The 20,858-nt window shown below is 42.5% G+C and overlaps 1 protein-coding gene across 7 annotated transcripts in view; it reads right to left on the reverse strand.

The window, feature by feature from the left end:
- pde4ba (phosphodiesterase 4B, cAMP-specific a) overlaps positions 1-20,858 on the reverse strand; it is a 45,525-nt gene that overhangs the window by 13,574 nt on the left and 11,093 nt on the right. For 2 of the 7 annotated variants that reach the window (XM_061296732.1, XM_061296734.1), the window contains 4 exons: positions 9,692-9,886; positions 9,369-9,405; positions 8,821-8,891; positions 8,527-8,582 (listed from right to left, as the gene is read on the reverse strand). In XM_061296732.1, coding sequence (XP_061152716.1) covers positions 8,527-8,582; positions 8,821-8,891; positions 9,369-9,405; positions 9,692-9,886 — 359 coding nt within the window. Of the gene's footprint in view, positions 1-8,526; positions 8,583-8,820; positions 8,892-9,368; positions 9,608-9,691; positions 9,887-11,616; positions 11,756-15,018; positions 15,125-20,858 lie in introns of those variants that run through there. The other 5 variants (XM_061296733.1, XM_061296737.1, XM_061296731.1 and 2 more) reach the window with 5 other exon arrangements.

A 20,858-nucleotide genomic window follows, 5' to 3' on the forward strand; every position in this document is an offset into this window, starting at 1 on the left:
AGTGTTTTTGGAATGCTCTGACATCTACGAATTGTCTTTAAAATGGGGGCTGATGTGCAACATGTGCTTTTACGAGAAACAGCAAGCAAGATTATTGAAAGCAAACGTGGTTACACAACACTTCCTAACCAAGACCAAAGACGGTGATAGCGGTTGGTTGGATTTTTTTTTTTTTTTTTAACTCTTTACAAACCAAATCATGACTTCATGACAAATGACACAATATTGCAAAATCGATCATCCGCATGAAAATAAATAAAAGGTTCTGATGGGCATGGCTCACTCCATTCAGGGAGATGCAGCCTGAATGATGGCAAGTCACAAATTAGAAACATTTGCAACCGAGATATTTGCGAAAGATGCATACAACTTCAATATTCCGAGTGGTGTGTGATAAAGCCACATTGCTCAGCCACTCATGCTCCGCTGGGACAAATTCTTCCCCGTCGTCCTTATCATAACATACGCATGTACACATTCCACTTGGATTTACTATAGAACACAGCGGGATTGCAATTAGGAAGACAATGAATCGGAATAAGAAAACAACTGGCTTGAGAGAGACACTGCACGGTGTTGAAGACATTTTTCTACATATCATTTTTCAATAGGGGCCTTTAATGTGCACAAATCAAACAAACTGCCTGAATAGAAAATGCTCTAGGTCAAATTTCAGCACTCAAAAGACCCAACACACAGTATAACAAAAAGTACGGGCTTGACATATTTTTACGATCCAGTACTTCGGTGACTTCATGTAAAAATACACATTGAAAAAAGAACTCCTAAAAGAATATAAGAAAGCACTTCAATTTCATCTTCATTTCATAAAAATGCTGATAATATGCTGTATCAGTGACACCCAGCAAAGTAACCCAAACTGTAGCTCTTCCCACAACTCGCGCACACACACGCACACGCGATTCCCACACTGTGTGTTCTTCACACACAGAGAGATAGATAGACATGGGAATTTACGCACATGAGACAGCAAAGAACAAAGTTACGGGACAGGCTGACCTCAATGGGGTTCCTCCAAGGCCCACAGGCGTCAGTATCAGTCTCGCATCTGCCGCTATCACAAAAATGTTTTCTTTGACGGCTTGACTCATTCTGATAAGCTAACAGACGTCAGTGAAGCTCTTTGTGTGTCCTAGCAAAGATTCTGCTCGAAGGACCGCTTCGAAAAATGCCATCTTGGCCTTGAGCAGAGATATCTGAGCAGAGTCCTGCGACCAAAATGATTTGTTTTTGACTTAGTTCATTCAAATACAGTCCATGTCTGTGTTACCCGAGCTGAACTATGTTAGGAGAGACAAAATTGAGCAGCTAAAAATCCCTCAGTCTTGCTCTAATCAAACACAAGGCCCGGCCGGCCGGGGGCCAGATCCGGCCCTGCCCATCATTTGGCAAATCATGTGTGACAACTCATGTTAAAATATCAAAACCCACAGTGAGATATTGCAACTCATTTTTGTTGCAATACAAATTTTTACAATTGTTCAACTTTTTTTTTTCTGCTGGATTCTGTTGCGTATATGTGATAATATGAGGTTCATCCATTTCTATTGAAGTCATTAATGGCACCCTAAATGAACGGTCGAGCACATTGGTAAGCAAAAGCCGATATGGACAGCAGCACGCTTTGTTGACGCCTTTTCGAATCAGTGCAATTCCCAAACACACACACACACACACACACATTATGACTGTACTATTTGCGTGTTTGTTTCCTTTCAGACTTCGAGTGACGCCATGCGCGCTGTAATTACGCCATTCTAATTTGGGCATCTGGACGCCGGTCAGCGTGTTCCTCCCTCTTATCTAGAAAGTACTTCGCAGAACTCGTTGCAACAAGAGCGACTGAAACTCTGGACCTCCTCCCGTGTTTGCCAAATTCAAATGCCCAAAGAAGCTTGCTATGTTGCTAAGAAAAGAAAATGATGACGTGACAATTTTGTTGGATTTGTGTTTTTGCTTTGTTTTTCCAAATATGCTTTTTTTTTTATAAGAAGCATGACACTTATTATGGATGAGCTGTAATTGTGTGTTGAGGCATTGGGGCTTTGCGTGCAAAGGAGGATCCAGAAACATGTGAAGAGCAGCTGAGGCCGCCAGCCTGGAGTGACCTCAAACAAGATGAGTCTTTACGTAGCAAACGGGAACCCAAGCGAGAGCCCATGCGGTTCTCCCTGCATGCTGTCCACCACCACATAAGAGCATCGCATAATCAAATTGAAGCGATTTTGGCACTGCAAAATATGATTGTTTTTGCCAGCAAACTTTCCTCATCTCAGATGAAACATTCTTGTAAAAGGGGCATGTGGCAGCCATTGCTTCAAAAGCGTGGACTGCCCCCCCCGGCCGGCGCATTTCCATGAAGGTCATTACATGCAGATGCAGATGACTTTGAGGAGTAAAATGTCTTTTCATCCTGATTTGGAAGTCACCTTTCTGTCCTTTTCCACAAAGAAGAATGGTGAGCTCAGGGGGAGGAGGTGGTTCCAAAATACCCAAACAAAAGGGTCCGTCTGTGTGTTTCCGAGCATTTGCGCTGGGCTGAACAGGCCAGCAGGGAATACTTGAGGGGAAGAACTGCCGTCTATTTTATGACTGTGCTGACGTCAATGGCATAATTCAAATAGTTGCAGAATACAGGCTGGAAAGCTTACTGAGGCTGTCCTCGCTCTCTTTCGGGGAGGGAGGGAGGGACGCCGATAAAACCTGACGTGGATTTCTCCGTGGCCGCTTCAATTGATTGACAAAGTGAAACGTTGAGTCAAGCGAAGAGTAGGAATTCTCAACACAGGATCAATTGTCTCTATTATAACACTTTTTATTTCAGTTTTTTTCATTGAAACATTTAAAAAACTATTTTTTTCAAATTTGAAAAAGATTTTTCGAAGTTTAAATGGCCCAAATATGTTTTTAACATCATCATTATGTCTTGCTAGCTCATTCCATGACTGGAATCTTTCAAATGAACATAATTACGCTTTGTTTTTGTCTTTGTTCTGGATTCGCCTCCACTTGGATGGACTTGGTGTCAACATGTATTGACGAGGCTGCTGGCTATTTGGCACTTTGGCTTGTTTATGACATTGCAGACTCGGTCGGGAGCAGGCATGTTTTTGCTGCTCACATTTCCACGCTGGCATTACATCTGCTTCAACCATCAACTGTATACTAATAATACTCGCACACACCTCTCTTGGGCATGGAAAATTGATCATCAGATTAGGATTTGTGGATAAGGTGATGTGACGTAACCGGCGTGTTCTTTCCGGATCTATTAGCCCTTACTATGAAAGTGAAAGCATGCGGGAACGCCATCTTCAAACAGAAGGTCTATGGCGTCTGTCCACATGAAATCACACGTGATGTTGTTTTGAATCTTCTAGGAATCTTTTCATGATACCCTGCGAGTATTTTCCAGCCATTGGACGAAAAGTCAACACAAATGAGCATGATGATCACGGGCCTTGTCTTAAAAATATTTTTTTTAGTATTGCTTTACATCCACATTGAAGGAAGGTTAAAGATTGTTGCTTTACTTTATTACATAATACTTTTTTTTTTTAGATCTTACACTTGACCAATACTCCATATGTTTAAAAACATTAACTTAAACTTAACAAAAATTAACTTAAAATGAACTGAATTTCAGAAACAAATGTCAAAATGAAAAAAAAAAAAAAAAAAAAGTGTTTTCTCTCTAGGTTATATAAATGTAAAGAATTTCTTTTTGACTTGCTTCCCCTTAAAAAAAACAGCATGGTCATCCTCAACTGGTCTATGGTGACAATGCAATCTTCTTTTCTCTTATTGATTTATTGTACCAGCTCTAACATATATTCCCATCATGGTCTCCAAAACAAATCACAACATTTCTTAGCTGACAGCTGGGTGATATGGACTCAAGTTGCGACTCGGTAAACTGTTACGCATTTTACACACCGGCGCATACTGCAGCTCGTAGCAGCATCAAGAAGCTGCGTCCGCTAAGAAGTGGCGATGATGTCACTTTGCTGCCAAGAGTCAGAACATATCAACAACTTCTTAGATCTGTCCAGCGCCAGAGAGCAGGCGGTTTAAAGGAGGGATGAGATATTCCTCACATCCTCTCTGAGAACAAACACCAAGCTACCCACATCTGTCACAAGTGTGCACACATCCATCTATATGCGCGCACACACAAATGGCAGGCTCTCACTTCTTTACAGTCCAAACACAAGTCGCCTCACAACTTGAACGAGCGATGCGAGGAGGCAGCGTTTGTGCAAACAAGCCTTGTGTCAACATTCACGCACACAAACTGAGGAAAGACGTGCATTTTGCAACGCAACCTGCGCTGTATGCACAATACTTTTCAGCGTAGCACATGCGTGTTACCTGCGAGGCCTAGCCAGAAGAGTGCTGACACACACAGGGCGGTTTGATGACTTGACTTGTGCGGGCCAAGGTTCACGCTCTTCTCGAAGCCTTTTTCTGGACTGCTCCTTTGCCCAACGGTAGCATAAATTACACAAGTCTCTCAACACTTCATTTGTCAGGTAAGTGTCAACTACCACCGCAGCTGCTCGTCAAGACACCCCCCGCCCCCCCAAAAATATATTTATTTATCACTTTTATAAGGAGGTAGCAAATTCATTTATTCATATTTATTATTTTGACTTCATTATTGATTTCACATTTCGCAGCAACCAAACGCAACGCAAAGACAATGACTGAAAAGGGTCAAAGTATGGATGTATGGAATATGTATTTCCGTACAATTGTTTACTGTGGAAGGCAAAGCAAAAAAGATGGCCTGACACTCTGCACGTACACACATTCCTGTCCATTTCATGCTGACCTACGGCGTTGAGCTCAAGGTGAAGTGGCTGGGAAGAGATAGGGGAGAGGTCAGGTAAAGATGGTGCACAACCCTTATCTGGCTCAACAAGTAGCTCACATCATATGAAGAGATAGATGGAAATGAAATGCTATGAATGGAGATGTTCCTTAAAGAGCAAAGAAGTCTCGGGATTGACGTCTCTTCAGGTGAGCCTCATCCATATTACACAAAGTGTGCTATCAACATGTGTACACACAGAACTTCTAGAAGCTGTCAACGTGTTCCAGCTTTGCCCTAAATGTCCAATGGACCTTCTGCTCGAACTGTCAATATTCATTGAAGCAAATTCCAGTCTCGTCATTCCAGTCTTTCAAGTCGGGTGCTTGAGTTTGTTTGACTCCAACCCGCGTTCACCTTTGTGACCTTCAGTTGAATAGTGAAGGCAGCAGGCAAACTCTGGTCCTGACGCAAAGTCATTTCAAAGAAATATGGATTTATGCTGTGTTTAAGGCGGGCTCATTTTCTCAAAAAGCAAAGGGGCGTCTTTGAAGAACCCAATTGCAAAATGTGTCAATGTTGCGGGGTTGCCGCCACATGCAGGGATGTCATATGTAGACGTAATATCATGGAGTGTTAAGAACAAAGTATACTTTCAGCAAGGCTGAACACATCATGTATTGACTATAGCGTTAAGTGTTTACACAGGTGGAGAAAGATTAGTGTCAGAACATCTTTACCGTGGCGGGAAATGTGATGGAGAGAGAGATTGCCATAGAAACTTGAAAGAGACACACTTGACAAATACACATCAAGTACAGTATGAAGACCATTTGGGAATGAAGGTCAGGCTAGGTGAAGAGAAGCAGACAGTATCCTGCATGAGAGCATTTCATGTCATGAGGATGACTTCATCAGGAAGTCGGGTCAAATCTGTCACAGGTTCTCACACACACCGAAATGTTGCACAATGTTTTCCTGTTCCTGCACACGATCCTTTCAGGCTACAGAGGGACAGCAGGACATGCATAGCATCAAGTGGGTAGCAAAGTGAGTCAAAGAGTGAATCCGTTTTGACACACTACATATGGTACATGCTCCCTGCTACAAAATCTTTTTTTTTTTTTTTTTTATCTTACCACAAGCCCATGTGGCGACATCACCGCACAAAATTACAGAGTCGGTCAGAAAACCTTTTGGTATGCCTCTCTTCCCTGAATTTGCATACTTTATTGATTCATTGATATTATTTATGATTTTATTTATTACATATTATTATTTATGAGTAGTAGTAACTTCAGCAGTTTCTTCTTTGCGCTTATACAAGAACAAGACTTGTGTCCCGAGGGAGTTGGAATGTGATTCACCTGTGCACTTACGTATGATAACATTGTGTTAACGCGTGCGTTGTGTGGGCAGACACAATCAACGTTTGTCTCACTGCATCCTATTTTTCTACTTAGCGCTGACGCATACGTTCGTCGACACAAACACCTCACGCAAACACACGCAGGTGCAGACGCACGCACGCACACACAAAACGAATCTAGACACGGTTCCTCTTAGCTTCCGTCAAGTCTCAACGGTTAATGACAACAAAACAGGAACAATCTGATCTTCTCTTCCTGTCTGACACTTCCTGCCCACCTCCTCCAACAGATACATATATGGCTTAGAAGAAAAAAGAAGCACGATTTTCGCAAAAGAGATTAAGGCCGTCTACGTCAGTGTATTTGCATTGACTGGTGCAAAGAGGAAGGGTGAAACGGAAATGCTGAGCCGAGCCGGGCTGAGCTGAGCTGGGCATGAGCGACCATCAGATGGCGTTCAAGCCAGAACGTTACCGCCATCAATCATCAGAATAAACGTGCATTTTTAAGCTCTTCATTTTGTTTACAACTCAATTTCACCCAGAGCCAAATTGGCCTAATAATATCATATATACCGTATTTTCCGGACTATAAGGCGCACCGGACTGACTATAAGGCACACCTTCAATGAATGGCCCATTTTAAAACGTAATCCGTATATAAGGCGCACCGGACTATAAGGCGCACCATTAATGCATCATGTCAGATTTTTCATCCAAATCAAATCATTCTCCATTGTATCTTTTTTTATAATCAACTTCAGATGCAACAAATGACTTTATAATCACAAAATAATGATCCATAGTCTTTTTGATTCATGATTCATAGTCTTCAGCAGGCCATTTATGCTTGATTTTATGACACAATGCTTCGGGAAAGTTTGAATTTAGGAATTTAGTCCATATATAAGGCGCACTAGACTATAAGGCGCACTGTCGGCTTTTGAGTAGATTTGAGGTTTTTAGGTGCGCCTTATAGTCCGGAAAATACGGTAACTCAAAATAACTAACTAACTCATGTAACTAAAAAAATGTGTTAATCCGAATGGTGACCCCGGAAAAGCAAAAAAACAAACAAAAAAAAACAACAAAGAAGCTGAACAGCTCCTGTGTTTATTGGAATGGTGGAAGGATTTCCTCATATATATCCTGATTTAAGCAGGTGTTTGCTGCTGCTGCTGTTGTTGTTCATTGTTCTGGCGCTTGAAAGAAAAAGACTTCATTGCACATGATTATGATGTGCTCAAATGATGTCATTTCCCATTTGTCTTCCTCTAACAAACCTTTGAATCATATGCAACTCGTGCCTACATCTTGGAATGAAGTCAATTCAATATATACGGAGATGTACATTATGAAACTGCAGAAACTTGAACTTCCCTGTTTCATGTTACACCCACTCACCCAATTCTGTGTCAGCCTTTTCATTTTGGTTAAAAAAAAAAAAAGATCTATCCTTCGAAGAGGAAGCCATAAAGATATGCTCAACACATAATTAAGAAAGCGCCTCATTTGTCTTTACAGCAGGCCTGAACACAAAAGTGTGACACACACACACACACACACACACACACAGCACCTGATGAGCTGCGGTTCTGATGGAGGAAGTGAAAATTTGCTCCATCTGCTTTGACAGGAAGTCAACACAAGCCGCAGAAAGGCACACTGACGTCAAGCAGAGCCACAGGAACACCTCCTCACACCACACACACACCCAAATAGTGTCACAATAAGCACTCACTCACTCACTCACATTTCAGGCCCATCTTGCCAAAGCAACCACAAATGCTCAGATAAAGGTTCAAACCATCACAGCTTCATTCTAGGAAATACTAAAAACTTCACACATTCAAGTATCTCCAGCGCATTAAAGAAACATTTACGGAAAAGGATTTGAGAGGAGGAGAGTAAAAAAAAGAACTCCTGCCAATGTCATGCCGAGTTCTAAATGTAAAACGACTGAACCTCCAAATGCTGATGAGCTTTTTTCTTTTTTTTTTTTTGCAGCTGCATGTTCACACATGTGACGTTGCCTTTCACTGACGCACGTAAATGCCACCAAAAAAAAAAAAACATCACATGTTGAAAGAGGGGAGGTTTGTGTTATCGCTCAGTCGGCGGCTTTATCGCATCACGATAGTTTTGCTGTAGTGATGATGCAGATGACAAGTACATCTGGACTACAACACAGATAGGATTCAAGTTGTCTCAAATGCCATGAAGTGAGGAAAAAAAATCAAGAATAACTAACAGCATGTCTGGGGTACATCCAAAAATGACAGCAGATAAATCAAGATGCCAAATTCTCAACGGAGCTTCTTACCTGGGAGGCACACTTTGGTGACTGCAGGCTGATTTGTGGCGGCAGCAGGAGACCTCCTGGAAAAAGCAAAGAAAAGGAAATGAAATTCCATCCATCTTATGAGTAAGTATATTATAATATTGGGATCTTTAAAGTCTCCCCAAACTGAGGTCTGTCCATGTGTCTGCTGAGGGACGGACAGAAAGCTGAAAGCTGAACTCAACCAGAAGCCAACACAAGCCCAATAGTGCCATCTTATGGTAACCTTGCTAATCTCACAATAGGCAGGGCTTTTTGGGAAATATATTAACTTACTTGCTGGAGGCACACTGGACATTGGTCAGTACAGTGAAGTTATTTCTCACACTTCGAAGGCTCGCCAGGACCTGGACACATGAGATATGGATTGTCATTCGTTATCATGCATTTATTTAGCGCTGGTTAATTCATAGTTTGCTTCATTGGTATCAAGTTGAAGTCCATTGGAGTATCTAGTTATACAGGACATTCATTAAAGGGGAAGTTACACCAAATATTTCTCACAGGGACTATGCTCCTGGTCTAGTCCAAACAATAAACTTAACTTGGATGACAGATAAGAGTTTGGAATGATGCGTAAAGTTGACTTCAGCCTTCCTTTCCAACTTTACAGTATCTCTATCAAATGTTTTGTATTTGCACACTCGATTGTTCTTTCCAAGTTTGCTGTTTGAGTGGCTGAATTGAATTGGAATGATTCCTACAGGGAAGATTTGTTACGGACTCAGAAGAAATGACAGCGGTTTCCTGCAATTGAATGTGTTCAAGCTTACACGTTCCTCACTTTCCACAGAATTTCCAACAATAGATGGGGACATATTTACCTGAGCAAAAGGCGTCACAATCAGGTCATCACCATGTCTGGAAGGACACACAAGAAATGTGTTGGAATGCTTTTTTTCTTTTGGCTGTTGATGGCTTTTGAAATACTTCCACGTTAGCCTTGGACAGAAGCTAAAATGTCCCATCACTGGAATAAATAGGGAAAGATGGACTCCAAAACATCTGGGAGAAAGTTCTTCAATTCTGGGGGCCTTGTCAGGCATTTTGTAAAGGGACTCATCTATTTAACGGCCAAAGTCAAAATAAGACGGAATTATCATTCTCGTAAGACGGAGCAAAACTGTGGTTGAATGTTTCGACTCACAGCTCAGAGGCAATGGACGAGTTCCGTGACATGGACTTGGGTGACAGATCATAGTCGCTGTCGGAGCGATACAAAAAGGACTCTCTGCGCTGGTTGTGATTTGGGAAGTTGGTGTGCAGGACAAGTCCAGAACCAGGGGAGGCCTGGGGGTCCAGAGGACTGCAGCTGGCTGAGGGGCCATTCTCCACATCAAAACTGCAAAGACAACAAGAGGGTCATTTTCAAGTGTGGATGAGCGAGAAAATGCAACGGGAGCCTTTGAAAGGGATCAGGAGTGGGATTGTATTGTTCAGTGCCACAAAAAGAAATATTTTGCCATCTGAAAGGAGACATTTTCTTTTTACTGGTGTGAGAGGTCCCTTCCAAATCGACGCCAAAGATTGCACCTCAGACTTATGATGCATTTGTGACTCAGGCTCTTTGCATTTCAAGACCATTTGTGTTGGGCGTGACATTTTCTGGAACCAAATCCTCAGTGACACTAAGCATGCAGTCATCAGCTCTTTCTTTCACTTACAGTTAGCAAATTGTTTTGCGCTTTAGCAAAAGGTAGGAAAAGAATCATTGATCTTGGGGCTGCGTTTCGCCCTGGAGTGTGCTTAAGCAGACAAAAGAAGGATATGCACGCATTTAGACTTGGAATAACAGTACAAAGACAGCTCTTGGGAACAAAGAGTCTTTTCTGTGTAATCGGCTGGATTTGTCTGGGAACTCATTCTTACTCATATTACTCGCGCATGCTTTCCCATAAAGTCCATCTATGGAAAAACACTGTCGAGTGTCACACGACCGTCGACTGTTCGGGAAGACAGGGGGCCAAAAGTTGCATGATAATGGTTCACTCGTGGTTTTTCTTGAATGAAAATCAGAAGAAAAATTCAATAGGATTCTTCGCGGCTACAGAATTGACACAATCAGCGCGTCCACGAAACGCTGGCTCACTGCTTGTGAGTTTTGGCAACAGAAATGGCGCTAAATGACATCAAAGATATCCAAATCAAATCAACCCAAGTGCTTAGAAAGACAATACTGTCCTTCACTGCCAAGCCAGGACGTCTACCACCGTCAATGGCGCTGAATGAGTTAAAAATGAGAACGTTTTCCAGGATTTCTCTTAGTTCAGCCTCCGTTTGTTATGAAAGCAGCTAACGAATACTCCTTTTAGCATAGCTACTTTTGTTAAGGCCAAATGAGTTTCCTTTCTTTCCTATCTCATGTTCCTCCACCTGAGGCAGTCCTCACGGGGGGAGGCCTAGCCTACTTTTTCCACATTTCTTTTCTTCCAGAACCTGATTAAACAGACATTCTTGGGTAAACACAAACGATCACGTGTCAATGCATTACATCCTGAAGTTGGATCCGCACAAAGTAGCTCGCATATGTCACGGTCGTCTCGTATGTCGCTGTAGTAAAACATAAGCCTGATTTGCAGTTGCCACTTGTGTCAACATATCACAAGATGCCAATACAATAATGATGTTATGTATGCATGCCAATTGATTTAATTGCCAATGGAATTAGCTCACCGGTGTTTATTGATGATGTGACTACTGTTGGGCAAATTGCTTTTGGAGAAGAAAGTCATTCATTGTCATTAGTTTCTCTAACCCTGTTGAAAAAAAATCTACAATTATGTTAAGGAATTCACTTTTTTGAGATGATTTCACGGGCCATAATCTTTTTTTTTTTACTTTGGACCACAACTTGAAGCCTTCATTAAAATATTTTATACAATACAACATGGAGTCATTGCTTTTGACTCAGTATAATGTAAAATATATTTTTTTAAAAAAGGCTCACAGCTAACAGACTAGAAGAGCTGCGAGCAGAAACCTGAAATACTTTAAAGTATACACGGCGCTTTCTCATCAAACTGCTTCTAAATGAAGACCAGAGGCCACATTACTGATGTCAATGGTCCTAACCTGTTAGCGTGGCCATGGTTGGCGGCATGGAGTTTCCTGATGACTTCCTCGCTGAAGTCAAAATGAACCCTTCCTCTGGCACAAGGTGAACGCCGCCGGTACATTGCCCCAACACACGTACACATGCACACACACACATGGAACCGCAGACACACAAGACAAGCAGCTAGTCTGTCACACAATTCAGAGAGCCATTCATCCTGCCATTCTATTTAATCACACTCACCCATGCAGTGCCTATGAAAGCCACCTTAAAGCTACACACCATAAGCATGGCTTCAAAAAGTAGCTGTAAAACAAATATTCAGACATCCTGACACTCACTCTGGAGCTAATGTCAAATCACATCTCACGTCACATCATGCAATTCTTGTCTGAGCTCAATCTGGACTAAGTTCCTCCTCATGTTGTGTGTGTGAGTGCTTCTTCCCTTCAGTGCAGCCTGTCAGCGTAAAGCGAAACCTTCAAGATCAGGAGTGGACTCTGTGGACTGTGGAGTCACTCATCGTGGTTATTTACGGGTGTTAACATTCACTGACGTCAGAGCTGAAGAGAAGCTCGATTGAGCTAAAAATACATTTTCTTGATTTCAAATCAAAGTGCGGGATTGAATTTTGTCTTGAGGTCTCCGCCTTTTCTTGCTTGTCTTGGTGGCATCTGGCACGCTTGCAGGGGGTCACTGTAAGCTTCTAGAAAACAAAATTGCTCATGTGTTTCAATAGCTCACCAGTGAAAGTGATTTTAGAATTGTTTTCAAATCATTGTTAACCAAACAATAATAATCATATTGCTGCATTTTGGACACACACAAAAGAATGGGACTATAAACCCTGTTAAGGCAAATAAAGCGCCGTCAGTCATCTCCAAACCACAAATCTTGCAGCTTCAAACCACAACGACACCACACCCGGGTAAACACTAGAGGGCGCCATAACCGTTCTCAAGGGAGGAATTTGCAGCCACAAGATGGCAGTGATTTACTGCATCGGATTCTCATCTAGTGTTAAGTAGCCAGGCATACATGCATGAATTTCACGTGGCACGCAAGATAATGCGACCCGAATCATGTGACAGCCATAATGGAGCTTCACACTTGATCTATCGGGCGTGGTAAAGCAATGGGGTCCTGACTGCACCTCTTAAAATGTTAAGTGGATACATGTCAACGCAATAAAGAGGAAGCACAGTGGCACTATTTTAATAGGTAGCCCATAATACTGCACAGTGATATTGTCTGCTTTATGGATTTAGAAATCATGCAAGAGGACAGACCTTTTTTTTTTTTTTAATCTGTACTTTTGGCCCAAGTGTATTTGATGATTGTCAAATTGCAATTGTCTCAGCTTTCATGTGCACGTTTGACCTGACTGAACTCAATATCAAGCTGCGGGAGACTGATATGAACATGATATCGAAAAAAATAAGAAGCTACCTTCTGTATCAAGTGGCGTTTTTAATAGCCTGACACGACGGTCAGAATATTGGAACACGTTTGCATGCTTGAAGGCAGTGATTGAGTGCGCCGGCCACTCACTCATCTTGCCACATTATTAGTACAAGGCGTGACATAAAAGTGCTGCTCTCATGTCGGCCATTTTTATACACTAAGCCCGACACGATACCTCAAAGCAGCTAAAAAATAGCAAGGGAGAAAAAAGAAGGATGTGTTTTCAACAACAACTGCAAGCCATTGGGGCGCTAAGAACTCTCATTTGATTGTTGTCATTTTTAAAGGGAAGAAAAAGAATTCCTGATGTGCTAGTTCCACTCCATTCTCACACTACAAATGCATCAAACTCATATTTTTGCTTGGGTGTCAAGTATGCAAATGCTATGAATCATCTTTCATGATACTGCTAGATTTGCCAGATGAGACAAAACTAATTGAAATCGTCAATTTCGTAACGTCAACCACTTTAGTCTTCCAAGAATCGGAATGCAAAAGGACGTTGCGCAATTCAGACCATCTATTATCATCTCATTTCAGCAAGCTACAGATATGAGAGAGAATCAATGAACTGGAAAAAGGAGGCCGGAAAAAAAGCATTCTGAAACGACAAGGAAGAAAAAAAAAAGTCCTCCAACAATGTGAATCCATCTAATGGGTCTCTCTGAAAAATGGATATTTGATGTCATCTGTGCCAGTGGAGCGCTGCTCCTTTCAGCATCACAACACACGCCATTCAAATTGACGTCAGAGCCAATCATGCTGTGGTGTGCATCACCGGGGGGGGGCTTGCAAGCCTTCAATCTCCATCTTTTAAACCAAATCAACCATTCATGTCACAGTGAAAAGCCACACATTAAAACAGAACAGAGCAAGTCACTCTGCAAAATGGAATCCTTCATGTCATGAAAGCATTCTCAATTGCATGTCATGTTGTCCTTTGGCAGAATGAAAAATGTGTTGTCAAAAACATTGTTATCTGATTTTACACTGACTGAAGAAAACAAGTGAGAGAGGCTAAGTTGAAAAGCCACAAACAACATTGCAAAAGAAGAATGCAGGAAAAAAAGAGAGCACTGCATGAGAGAGCGAGAGACTTGAAATTGCCATGAGCTTTAAAAATTGCATGCGAGTGCTGAGATGTTGGCAGCCGGCCGAAGAAGCAAAGACGGACATGGGAATGACGAATATAAAGCAGAAGTAAATAGGAAGCCAACCACAGCAAAATGCCTCACGTCTTTTTCATTTGGAATGCCCTGAAGCAAATTACTATTACAAAGCACACAACGGCATTAGGCTAATTGCTTCCCACATCAACATTTCATGCTATCCTACTTCAAGAAATTGTGTGTGAAAATGATTCAGGGAACACGTGACCGGCACAAGCAGGCCACGCATCCGGAACAAAAGCGAAACATTGACCTTTCCCTAAAACGTTGCCTGTTTAACATTCTACCTATAAAGACTTTATTTATTTATTTATTTATTTATTTATTTATTTATTTATTTATTTATTTATTTATTTATTTATTTATTTATTTATTTATTTATTTATTTATTTATTTATTTATTTATTTATTTATTTATCTATCTATCTATTTAAAGAAATTATAATAATAATGAGTAATAAAATAAAAAGCTTCTGCAATGAGAAGAACAACTCAACAGTAGTGTGCAGTCAACTATTTGACCACTGAGGTAACTTATCAGTGACAACCAACTATGTTGATGTGCTCCAACTACGTATTGCATGTGACACAAATAGTCAACACGTTTGAACAGAAATGGCAATCAGCCGCCCTATCATGTCTTGTTTAAGTTGACATACCCGCCGACCCAGGAGTGGCGCCGGGTGCAGAAAGGAAGCTCCAGACTGGATGATGTCATCATCTTGATTAGCCTCCTTTTGTTTCTGCTTTGGGTATTGCGCCCAAAGTCTGGGCTCAGTCACTTACTTGATTTGATTCATGACTTTGGCGAGTTATTAATGAGCAGCTCTCGTCATGAAGTGGCAGGCAGGCAGGCAGGCAGGCAGGCAGATGATGCATCCTGGAGTCTTTGCTTAACCATCACAAGGCAGCATCATAGAAAAAGGTAAGAAAGAATCCCCGTTCAGATTTGGAAAAGTCTCAATACAAAATGGCCAGTTCACCAAACACAATCCAATTTTGGTCAGGGCATCCATCCCATTCCAATTGTCCTTTCAACTGCTTGTTGTGTTGAATGTACGACTCTCTGAAATGGACACTTGGCCTCGGCTCAGGTTTTTGTGGAGCGACCACATACAGGTCACATTTCATGGATGATCTCTGAGCCTCAAGTAACCAAAGAACTGATTCACCTCGTACGTGAACCCTGCATGGCTAAATTGGATTTGCACAAATGACAATTTAACAGTCAGCTCAATTACAATCTGGCGCATTAGCAGTAAAGTCCTTCATTGTCACATGATTTTAAAAACATTCCTGTGCTTGCATCTTCAGGTTCTCAAAACAACAGTTAGCCGAAACTCAGTCGTTTTTTTTAGTTAGACAGTCAGCCACAAAATGACAAAGTCGTTTATTTTCCGTCCGCTTATCTCACCACAGCGATACGTGTTCTTGCTTTTGCCGATAGTAGGGCAGCAACAAACTGCAAAGGAGATAAGGACAACAATTATGACTTGAGTTTGCATCCGACGCCTCTTTGACTTGTGAAAATGACACACTTCAATTTGGTTGTTTGGAAAAACAGCACAATTGGCTGCTTTTCCTCTTGACACTTAACACGGCTTCTATAGCTGTCCGCAAGAACAAACAGAATTTTATTTGCACCCGCCGCTAACTTTGTTGGACCATTTCGAGTGCCGTTGTTGAAGTGGACCATCGAGAAAGTGCAAAGCAAAAAGTGGATTAAAAAAAAAAAAAAAAGTGTTGGAGCTGCTGAATATAATATATTGAATAAAACGGACATTATTCCATTCAAAGTTGGAAGAACAGACATGATCAGATTCCCTTAAGTGAGTGAAGATCAAGTGGTGAGCTAGCAAAGCTTGGATTGTTGACAGACGTTTGTTTCGGTGTCAGGTCAAACATTGCGTCGCAGCCCACCGACCCACCCACCGACCGACCGCTCGCTCATCGACCCGCGGGCTCCACGTCTTCTCACGGGAAGCTGCATTGATCTCCCACTGTTTTCAATGCTCCCTTGCAGGGGAGACGCCAGACAGCTCTCCAAATCAGCACCAAAGGAAAAGAAAAAGTCTCTCAATTCAAATGTCATGACATATCGTGCGCTCATCCAAACACGATAAATATTGTTTCTTGTGACCTTTGTGCATGAATGCAGCTCAAAGCTTCCAATCACTTCCTGCATCTTATTTCTTCTGCGAACGATTTGATTGCGATCAACCTTTAGCTATATTTCTTTCCTTCCTTTCTAATATATAAAAGTTCCCATATCTGGCTGCTGTTGCGTGTCCCGTTTTTTATGTTACGTTAGATGCCAGCAGAAGATAGAGAGCAAGGCAAGCTCCAGGCCAGGCTCTCCTGGAGATCCTCAGTTATCCAGTTACATGATTAGAGTAGTGCGGTGACGTCAAAGTGTGTCGAGGTATACTTCCTGCGTGCATACGGCGAGGGGCGCTTTCAAAGTGCTCTTTGTGCTCAGAGTGTGTGTCCCTAGACACACACACACACACAGGGGGGCAGTTTGCAACCTGAGTGCAGGAATCAGATTCCAAGCTCTCTCATACGCTGGCAAGCCTCCACGCACATGCATAGGAAAACAAACAGCAGGGTCGCAATCGAACAAAAGGCCTGGATGGATTGAAAGGGAGCCCGACAATGCGTCGGTCATCGGCACTGGACGCGCGTCATTCACGTATCAGCACGGCGTCTGGCGCTCGCTCTCCCAATGGAACTGCATTTATCGATTGACTGAAATGAAATGATGAGGATGCTACAACTATGATTAAGTCATTATGAAAATGGACGGTAATGAAGAAGGAAGAAATTCACAAGTCCATTTCCATTCCATACGAGTACTAGGTTGGACACGGGCCACAAGTAGAATCAGCAGCATCTTGAAAAGTGGCAAAAAAAACTAAACCTTAATGAGAGGGACGAGCAGCTCGAAATCCAGCTGAGTCATTCACTGTAGAGCAGCCGAGCCGGGCCGGGCCGGGCCGGGCCGAGCCGAGCCGAGCCGAGCCACCTCTGTTCTGTCTGGTCCTGCCAATATTCACAGCACGGCACGATACGGATAAATGATCAGTCAGAGCGGCGGCGGCGGCGGCAGCTGCTGCCTAACAAGACCAGACTGACACAGTGGTGGTGTCTGCATTCAAATGCGCTCGCACCTACATCCCATGAAAAGCATTCTGCTGAAAGAACCAGAATCATCAAGGTACCATTTATAAGGCTGCGTATTATGGGATCAAAAAGCTCATCACCCAAAAGCAACCAAAGGTTTCACAGAGTAAAGGAGTCAATTGATTAAGATTAAGATTAAAGTCCCAATGATCGTCACACACACACCTGGGTGTGGTGAAATTTGTCCTCTGCATTTAACCCATCCCCGTGTGATTTTAATCCATCCCCTGGGGGAGAGGGGAGCAGTGAGCAGCAGCGGTGCCGCGCTCGGGAATCAGTTGGTGATCTGTTGGACATGCTGTCTCCAAAAAAGCTACAATGCACGTTCCTCCTCAGGCCTTGTCATCCTTCCTTCTTTTTGGTAGCACAATGCATTTCACAAATTGGGATTCTGCAAGCGGTACCAAGCCACAGCAATAACATAGCCACTGGTTAATGACCAAAACAACACACACATTCCACATAAGTCTAGAAAAAAAGTATTTTCTTCATGTTAGTCATCTAACTACTTGGGTGTCACACGCTCAGCGTGGGAAATCCTGTTGTGAGCTATTACAAACAATGAGCGGACCTGGCTGGCACAGGAAAGAGGAAACATTTCACAGTGCAGTGGCCAAAAAGGAAATTCAATTCAGACACACATTGCCCTCCAACTCGTTCGACGTCAGGACAAACGACTGCAACTCAATACAAAACTGGTTTACAGCTTTAAATAGACACATCTTTGGGGGGGGGCTAGACGGCAGAAAAAACAAACAAACAAAATAACAGCCGTTTTATTCTTGCTTCCATAACATATGGGCAACTAACACAATCACCTGTCTTGCTAATGTTCCCTGCTTAGCAGACTTTACGGCATACAGAAATGAACACACAAAGCTGCAAGCAAGTTGATATTAAACGACTTAATCCGCTCCTGCAGCAAACGCAGGGTTAAGTACTTTGAGTTGGCCCGCAGAATGACACAGAGCCCATCTGGGATGCTAAAAATGACATCAGTAAACAAGGCTGTAATTAAATGTGCGTTGCTTTTGTGTCTCCCTTGTGAAACGGGATTGATTTCTCCGTCTCGTTGATGTACCTCGATAGCTGCGGCACATGAGAGGCCGTCATTACATGTGAGGCTGCGTTAAGTTGGCCTCACTTGGGTATTCATGGCGCTGATTAGCATCCGACGAATCGGAGAATTCAATCTGACACCTTTTAACGGTGGCAAAACACCGTAACCTAATTGAGAGCGGCATCATCATCATCATCGACCTTTTTTCGCTGACCTCGCTGATAATTGCCGTCTTTGTCAGCGCCGAGCGTCGTCATTCCAATGAAGGCTGCTGAGAGTCGCTGCCATTTAGCACCCCATCAGCCTAAATTGTCACTTATGAGCAAGAGGAGGTGTCAGAGAAGTTGTGTGTGTGCGTGCGTGCGTGTGTGACTTTGGGTTGTGGCGTTGTTTTGTGCAACACGTCTGGCCTCCTTCCAAGAAGCAGTGCAAAGACGCTGGCAGATGGTAAGACTTGGCAGGAAGATGGGAACTGAATGGGGTGTGACTGCTGGCTGGCTGGCTCTGCTGGCTGGCTGGCTGACTGGCTGGCTGGCTGCGAGCGCAATGGCCATGGGGCTTGTCTGGTGGCGCGGGTCAACAACGTTCAGCACGGCACGGCAGGGGCGCATCTCATCAACACCAGTTGGTCATATTTTGGATTTGGCGCGTGCTTACGATGACTCATTTATTACCTGCATGGTAAAATGCTAGTCGTAAGAATGCATGACATGCAAAATTATACCTAAGAGTTTGAGTTTTGATTTTGACTTTTGAGATGTGCGCAGTAAAAGTTCTTCAAATGATCTGCTTTTTATTTGAAACAATTTTTGTCAAGCATTTTTATTTCGACTGATATCTTCGTTTGTGCAAAAAGATGCTTTTGTTTACGTTTGATCTTTTTCTGTAGCTCCACTACTGGATGCATTTCTCATTTGATACATAATGCCACTTCAAAATAAAATGACAAAAGGTAAACAGTCATACTGTATCATTTTTCATCTTGTAGTATATTATCATGATAGAAAACTGTCCAAAAATCGTTGTAGAATAATTTTTCCATATTGCCCAGCACTCCTATATAAATTTTAAAATCCTATAAAAAATAAATAAAATGAACGGTCCTCTCTATTTGAGGGTTTTCAAAACAGACACGTCGCTGGTTATAAATGTGGAGCTGTTACCGTGGTGACCGAGTGACAGCTGTCTGGGTTGACAAGAGCCGTTATCACCCATGACATTTCACGACTGTCACACACAGAGAGTCATTTCACTCACCTTCCATCACTAGCAAATGTCTGGACACTTACATGCTACTTGCTTGACTAAGGAGACTTGAGGAGTGATGAGATGGAGATGGAGATGGAAAGGGAAGGTGTGCCTCCCTCCCTACCTCCCTCCCTCCCTCCCTCCCCTCGGTGTGACCCCATTGCAGTTGAAGATTCAAACTGGCATCATACAAGAACCTCATTGCTCTGGATGTTGTTGCTCGTCTATTTGTCCGTGCAGTATTTATTGTTTCATTCGGCTTGTAAACGGCAGCCCAGGCAAAGTCCAACTGTGTATTCAACGTGGTTCTGGCCCATCTGGCTGACGCGGAATATGTTGATCATCATGCAAATAGATGCCCTGCATATTTTCACGCAACAGCAAATATTTTGGAGATAAACTGCAAGCAAGTCACTCGAGAACACGATGCCATCTCGCTCATATACAAGTTTGACTTTTCATTTTTGTTATATATATATCACTGGAAGCTTGTGTGGCTCCCGGGAAAGAATCATCTGCATGCCAAGAAGTAGAGCAGTGCATTCGTTACAATGAGAAATGACCAGATTACCAAGAGTGGTTTTGCTACTGACTAAACTTCATGTACGCCTTCTCATAAATAAACACAGACTTCCCAAATAAACGATTAAAAATCAAAATGAGCATTGGGTATGACACAGTTGAGATGTTTGCCAATAATAATACAATTTCATAATAATGTCCCTTTGTTTTCGGTTATTCTGCACCACAATTGAACGAAGTAATCTCTTTAACATCTGTAATTTATGTTTTGCAGAAATAGAGTTGATTTGGTTGATACGAAACTGACTTTTGAACTTTGGACACATGTCAAGTGGACTCTCGTTGGGTAATAGCCCATATTAGCACTGCTCTCTCTCCGCCACACAAATTGCACCATTTGGCTGACAAGACCTGTTTAGCTCCCCTACAGCTAGCCTGAAAGATGTCAATTTATGGGCAATTATCTTGCCGTCGACCCAGCCGCTGCCGGCAAGCTGTCGGGACGCGAGCAGCTTGCGGAATCATTTGCTCAGTCTGCAGTGGCCATCGCACAAGGCCCGATTTCCAAACTGACTAAGATTGGTTCATTTGTTTGACCTCTCGGCCATATGAG

The sequence above is a fragment of the Syngnathus typhle genome, linkage group LG14, assembly GCF_033458585.1.
Source record: "Syngnathus typhle isolate RoL2023-S1 ecotype Sweden linkage group LG14, RoL_Styp_1.0, whole genome shotgun sequence".
NCBI lineage: Eukaryota > Metazoa > Chordata > Actinopteri > Syngnathiformes > Syngnathidae > Syngnathus > Syngnathus typhle.